The 6,505-nt window shown below is 44.9% G+C and overlaps 1 protein-coding gene across 19 annotated transcripts in view; it reads left to right on the forward strand.

Moving 5' to 3' along the window:
• The window catches only part of UNK (unk zinc finger), a 45,833-nt gene extending 40,432 nt beyond the window's left edge, over nt 1-5,401 (forward strand). For all 19 annotated transcript variants that reach the window (XM_068913628.1, XM_068913630.1, XM_009666224.2 and 16 more), the window contains one exon: nt 300-5,401. In XM_068913628.1, the coding sequence (XP_068769729.1) occupies nt 300-455 (156 nt within the window). In that variant the 3' untranslated portion in view covers nt 456-5,401. The remainder of the gene's footprint in view (nt 1-299) is intronic.
• Nucleotides 5,402-6,505: the final 1,104 nt, after the last annotated feature.

Here is a 6,505-nt window from a genome sequence, read left to right on the forward strand (position 1 = left end):
GCTTCTGCTCCCATAGATAACAGACCCCCTTTTTTATATGCATTTTATATTTGTATTATTTTTATTTATATATATAAAGCATGTATGAACACACATGCATGTATGGCGGGGGCGGTGTGTGTGTGTATGCTTGTGTGCACGTCCATATAAATAAAATGGACAGGCAGCTGCAAGTCCTTCCCCTGCTGCCTCTTCCCTGTTCCCCAGACTATGTAGGGGAGCTCCCCCAAACAGGATGGGAGGCCTTTTTGCTTTGTGACTCTGACGCTTATGTTTCACCCTGTCCCCCTCTCTTGCAGGCAGTATTTCAGATGCAGTCGATGAAATGCCTTAAGTGTCAGGAAGAGAACCGGGTGGTGTTGCCGTGCCAACATGCTGTGCTGTGTGAAACGTGCGCTGAGGAGGGTGAATGCCCCATCTGCCATCCTAACAGGCCCCATTCTCTCCAGTCGTGACCTTCCAAGGACACTGGGTCTAATCATATCATATAGAACTTTTTAACTTTATACATACGTACATATATATGTATGTGTGTATATATATATATGTATGTGTAGATATATATGTATATATGAGTGTGTGTATGTGCATGTTTGTGTATGTATATATGTGCACACACACACACACGCACATACACACATAAAACAAATTAGTTGCAGAGCACTTTTTAATATTTTACAACCCGCATCTAAACTGCCCCTCACCCATGCCCCACTAATTCTAACTCTTGAGGAACTTTGAGAGCTGTTTTTAATACAGATCAAAGGGCCATTTGCAGAGAGTCTGTGTTTCTCCTCTTTTCTATTTAGGTGATAACAAATTTTTGACTATTTCCAGAAGGATTTAGAGTGGGCGAGAGGAGCTTCCATGTGCTTTCCAGAGGAAGAGTTGAGATCACAGGGAAGAATGAGGTGGATTGAAGTGACTCGTTTGCGTCTTCAGTCTCCTTGCTCTTTCACTGACCCAGCGTGGTTAAAGCTGTCCTCTCTGATGGAAGCCCCACTGGGCCCTTGCCCAGTGGGGCTCACATTGCCAACCTCTGAATGTACAGCAACTTTGTCTGTTGTTTAAACAGCAAAGTTTACTTTTTAAAAGTTTTTTTTTTTACACACACTTTGTATATTTGTATGAAAACAAGAAAAGGGGAAAAAAAAAATCTATCAGAACTAGAGCAAGCCAGGCCTAACAATTCAGTGACGTGTGTTCATTGCTGATACAGCTGGCATGTTCCAGGTTTGAGCAGCCTTAGAAGTATTGCCCTTGTGTCAACTAAAGCCTTGTATGAAAGGAATGTGGATGCATAGGTTTGTTCTCTCCAGCACCCCCATATCTGGTGGCTGTCTAGAGACTTTTTACTGCTTCAGACCAGATTACAGTTTTCTTTTAGCCACAGGGACCTGTTTCATAGTCACTGCTGAAATGCATGAAACAGTTCCAGGTAGTCTGAGGACGCTTTAGTTGAACAGACTTGATGTCAGCACCTCAAGGATGGCTTGCAGACAAGGGGGTCCAGAAGCCCTCATGCTAGTGACAGTGTATACCAGCGGTGTCTGAAAAATGCTCAGCATGGAACAAACTATGTTTGTTCTGATAAATCTATTCTTGCTTGGAACTGGAGGAGAGTGTAAATTCCTTGCCTTGTAATGCTCCTCGCTTTGACATTAAAACATGACTCTCATTAACGCTTTTGACTTAGAAACACAGCCACTGTTCTTATGTATATAAGTGTTATTGATGGGAAAATCTTAAAGCTAATTGATCCAATCATGTCTTGTGGCAGTGTTTCATATGTTACTTGGCTCCTGAGAAAAGAGAACTAGAAAAGACAAGAACTTTCATTTCAAATGCTCGTTAGAAATCTGTGACTCATCAGCCTCACCTGCCAGTTTGTCCAGGTGCTGGTGAGTTGGTAGTAGTGTGGCCCTGTTGTAGAGGGCTAGACGCTCAACTCCAGGGCTATCTGCCGCCAGGGATGCCAACCTCATCACAGCAGAGAGGAGAGAAGTGGCTCAAAGCAGAACAAGCTTCCTTCTCCACCATGCAAGAGAAATATTGCAGGGTCCTCCAGCCCTGCTTTCTCCTAAGCACGGGGCTTTCCACCACCCTTGTGCAGCTCCTGCTGGCGTCTCTGACCTGCTAAGTGTGCTCTGGGCCTCTGTCCCTAAGCACCACCTGCAGAGGAGCTCAGGGACTTTCTCCTCACCAGGATCCTCCTCTTAATTGTCCACAACGAATTTCCTACCTTAGATCATTTCAGAAAGGCAAAGAAGAAGGGAATCCCTTAGACTAGTCCTATACCAGCCGTACCTTGTCCAGTGCAGTTCCTCTCCAGGGAAAAGAAATGCCACCAGCTTAGACCTGTCTGGTAACTGAGCTTTCCTGTGACTTTCTTCACCAGCATGTCCCTTGACTTTTTACATCAGGTGGATTGCAATAACCTGCTGGGATCTCAACAAAAAGGCCACTCCTGTGACTAAATACCATTTTTGCACAGGCAGCGTCCTGTGCAAACCCTTTCCTGACCTGGAAAAAGCACTGGAACCTCCAGCTGCCTGCTGTTGTTGTAGGAACAACTGAACTATTACCAGAGTCTTTCAGAAAGCTTCATATTTAATGCAAAGACATAATTAGACTTGCTTCCATAATTCTACCTTTCCTTTACATGGAAGGGGTTATATGCATTCCCAGATGATCTCTTAAGTGCAGCTCTGTGTAGTTCTTTTTTTATGTTTTTCCCGTTAACTTGTTTTTGGGTTTTTTGGTAAAAATGCTTTTTTTTTTCCATGTGTATTTTATTGTAACTAGCATCAGTTTTTCTAATTTTTTTTTTTTAAGGAGAGACACTGTTGGGTGATTATTGTGGCTATGTTGTTTGGTTATAGCCTTTGAATGTCTGTGCCATGAGGCAGCACATCTGCCTCAATCTGATCTTAAGGAAAGACCTTTTATTAAAATATGTGAACATTTCTTTTTTAGAAACAAAAAAGGAAGGAAAAAAAAAAAGAAAAAGGGGGGAGGAGGAAAAAAACCCACTGAAGGTAAAATTTACTAAAACACTTTTGTAACTAACTTAAATCATAGGAAATAAACTCTTGAATCAGATCTATAATATTTATAAGAACCGGAGCTCATCAGCCTCTTTGGCTATTGGTTTGTAACACTTCCCCCCCACCCCATTAGCCTTGTGGTTTATTTGCTCTCCTCCCTCTCTGTGCCGTTGGTCATGATGACACTGTCTTTGTGCAACCCTTTTTGCCAGAACTGTCTGGCACCTGGCTCCTGTGGGGGTTCTTCACATCCTCCCTCCTTCTCCTAAGATGAAACTTGTCCACTGGTCCATCACTCTGTCTCAATGTGACGTTCAAGAGTGATGCAGCTCCGTGGGGTCATAAGGGGGACACGTTCCCCACTTTCCAAGGGAGCGTACTGCTTAGCCAGGGAGGTACAAGGAAAATTCCAAGCCAGAGGAAAGCTTGATTTTTTTTTTTTTTTCCCCCCCTTTTGAATTAAACACAATTTCTCTGTTTTAAAGCTTATACTGAAGGACCAAAGAATTCAAAACTTCCCTCATTATGGCCCTTAAATTTTAACTCTCCTTTGCCACACCGCACACCTGGCCCTGCAGTCCCCAGGAATTGGCACGAGCCCTGGGCTGGCGCGTCCCCTCCCCTTGCCTCCATCCCAAGGTATCCCAGTGCTCTCTTTGCACAAGCACAGAGACTGTTTCTCTCTTTCCTCTGGTTCTTTACGAAACACTTTAATTTAGGTATCTATGAATTTTTGTTTGCTGCTTTTAAAAAAAAAAAAAATCTGAAATGTGAATTTTTTTCTTAGGCATCCAAGGGAAGGGAGAACTTGATCTTTGCATCTTTTGTGAAACTTTTGGGGGCCACTTCTGTGACAGATTTTCTTACTAGAGTGAGATGAGAGCCAGGGGAAAAGACAAAATTTCTGACCGACTCCAGCAATTGCTGCTGCGTGCCTCAGGCAGGAAGGATTAACAGTCATCACCGCACTGCCTTTGAGGCTTAGGAGTCTGGTCAGCTTGTGTGTGGTGTAAAAAGGGTCTTGTTAAAAATAAATCTGGTGCTAATGTGTACAGCCCCTCTAATGTACTGTCGAGCTTCCTCCTGAAGCAGGAAACTCCCTTTTACAGGACATGAAGTAATACACCAGAACTAAGGGGACTTTTTTGGCTGAGTCACACTTCAAAACTAAGTTTTGCTTCACAAGATGGTTGCGTGAACCCAGCATGTCTGGCCTCTGTCCGTTCCTGCCCTGTCACATAGACTCCCCAACTCCTGACTCCATAATGACACTTTTCCTCCCCAAATTTTTGGAAGCAGTGGAAGTGTTGACCTCTATGACTAATAGTGTAGTTTGGAGGTTCCTGAGCTGAGATTTGGGAGAAGGGAGTCTTGAGTGGAGTTGTGAAACCACAGTACTCTTAAAGGTCAATACACTTTATTATGGAAAAACAAAATATATGAGCAGATGGCTTAAGGCAATGATATCCTAGCTAGCTGGATATCAAAAAGCAAAGACAGAGCTGTAGAGAAGAGCCAGGAAAGAATTGGGGTACGTTTGGCGTTTGCATCGCTTTGGGAAGCTGGGACCACCTTTAGATCATCTCCGGACGTAGCTGCCGTAGCCAAATGCCAGCTGTGGCAGAGATGCACGCGGCACAGGTGGGACCAGGGGAGAGTCTCAGAGCTGGAGCACGTTTCCCTTGAACGGTCCCCCCGCAAAGGGGTCGCTGCAGCCGTTCCCCTGTTGAAGGGTTTTTAACTTTTGTACATCTCTGAAGCTGAACCTGAGCCACTAGCAAGGCTTGTACAGCTGAGACAATGAAGAGATTTCCTTACCGTGTGAGGAAGCCTGGAGTGCTGAATGGACTCAGTAATTTGTTCGACCAGCCTCCCTATCTGCTTTTTCTCCTTTTCCCCCATCTGAGGAGGAAGAATATTACCAGTGTTTTCCTCCAGAATTGTAATAATCCTTGGAGTGACAGCCAACAGAAAACTAGATGTTACTGATGAAAAAAAGCAACAACAAGAAGTATTTCAAAAGTGAAGTATTCCTGCAGACGAGTGACTGCATTGGAGAGATTTCTGGGGCTTCCCCACTCTGTAGCTTCCACTGTTAAAACAAAATAAATGCAGTATACGTTAAAAAATAATAATACACACTGCAGTATTTCTAGGGGGAATTCGTGCCCAGTATCTTCCCTGCTTTCCCCAGGAGAAAGGGCACAGGGCAGAAGCGCCCCTAGTCGGTGTAGAAGTTGGCAGAATGGTAATCGGTGGTGTGTAAAACGTGTTGTTGATTCCATGTATAGAACTGTGATTTCAGCTGTCGTTCTCTCTCGTATTCTGTAAATATGTGTTTTGGCTGTCGGAAACCTGGTTTAGACTCTTTTCTTGGCAGAGTGAATTTGCATGTGGGGCTGAAGAGAACTCAATCTGTGTCACAATTTGCAAGGGCAGGATGGATTTTTTTTTTAGAGGACAATAAATTTTTATTTTTTTGCTAAGAAAAAGAAAACAAAAAAATAAAGCTGTGTGTGTGTGTGTGTGTGCGTGCGTGTCCGGGGTGTATGTGCAGCCGTGGCCCCATCTTTTGTGGTGGGGTGGGCGGGGGGGGGGTCCTATGCTGTAGCATCGTCTAAAAACCACTTTCAGAAAACATCTACATGGCCAATCTCTTTTGCCCCCCCCCCCAAAAAAAAAAAAAAACCACCCACTACTTTGTTCCCGAGCTCCCTCGTGCAGGAAGCCCCTTTGAAGAGGTTGCCCTTCGCCTTTACAATCCAACCACACGTGGGTCCTCTGGTGAAGTTAGCGGTGGTGGAGACTTCTTTGGACAAGGCAGAACCCCAGAGCCCTTCAGTCAGGAGCATTTTAGCACCCAAATTCTTGGGCTGAGCAGAGAAATTTGGCCCTAAGTGTCTTTTGCAAGAGCAAGGCCTAATCCTTTGTGCCCAGGCAGCCGGGGGGGGGGGGGGTGAACATGCATACTGTTACACGCACAGTGTCACGTATTGGCCATCAGAAGACCACCCCTTATATAAGCATCCAAAAATTAGCATTTATTTTTAGTTGAATTAGTGCTTTAAAGCGGCATCAACCACTTGTTGTTGTTAGTGCGAGTGCAACAATATTCCAAATCACCCAATTTATATTAACGCGTAGTAGTAATGTAATAAAATCAGTAGACAGGAGTGGCTGCCCCCTGCCGTTACTTCCCTGTGTTGTTGGGGCGCGCTGGCGGCATCGGGAGGTCATTGCTGGGGGAGGGGGGTGAGGAGGGTGAATGGGGGGGGGGGCGGTTTTTCAGCCTCCTCAGTCTAGCATCCGGTAGGATCTGGTCTCATGTGCTTGTAGTCCCATAGTTTTTAACGGGCTCCTTTCCTGCCAGCCCGTGGGGGTCGTTATGCTGTGATCATACGGGTTTGTTAGTCCTTCTCTGCCTGTGGTGCCGTTTCGTTTGGTCCTGGCCAGAGCTG

Source organism: Struthio camelus, chromosome 19, assembly GCF_040807025.1.
Source record: "Struthio camelus isolate bStrCam1 chromosome 19, bStrCam1.hap1, whole genome shotgun sequence".
In the NCBI taxonomy this organism is placed as follows: domain Eukaryota; kingdom Metazoa; phylum Chordata; class Aves; order Struthioniformes; family Struthionidae; genus Struthio; species Struthio camelus.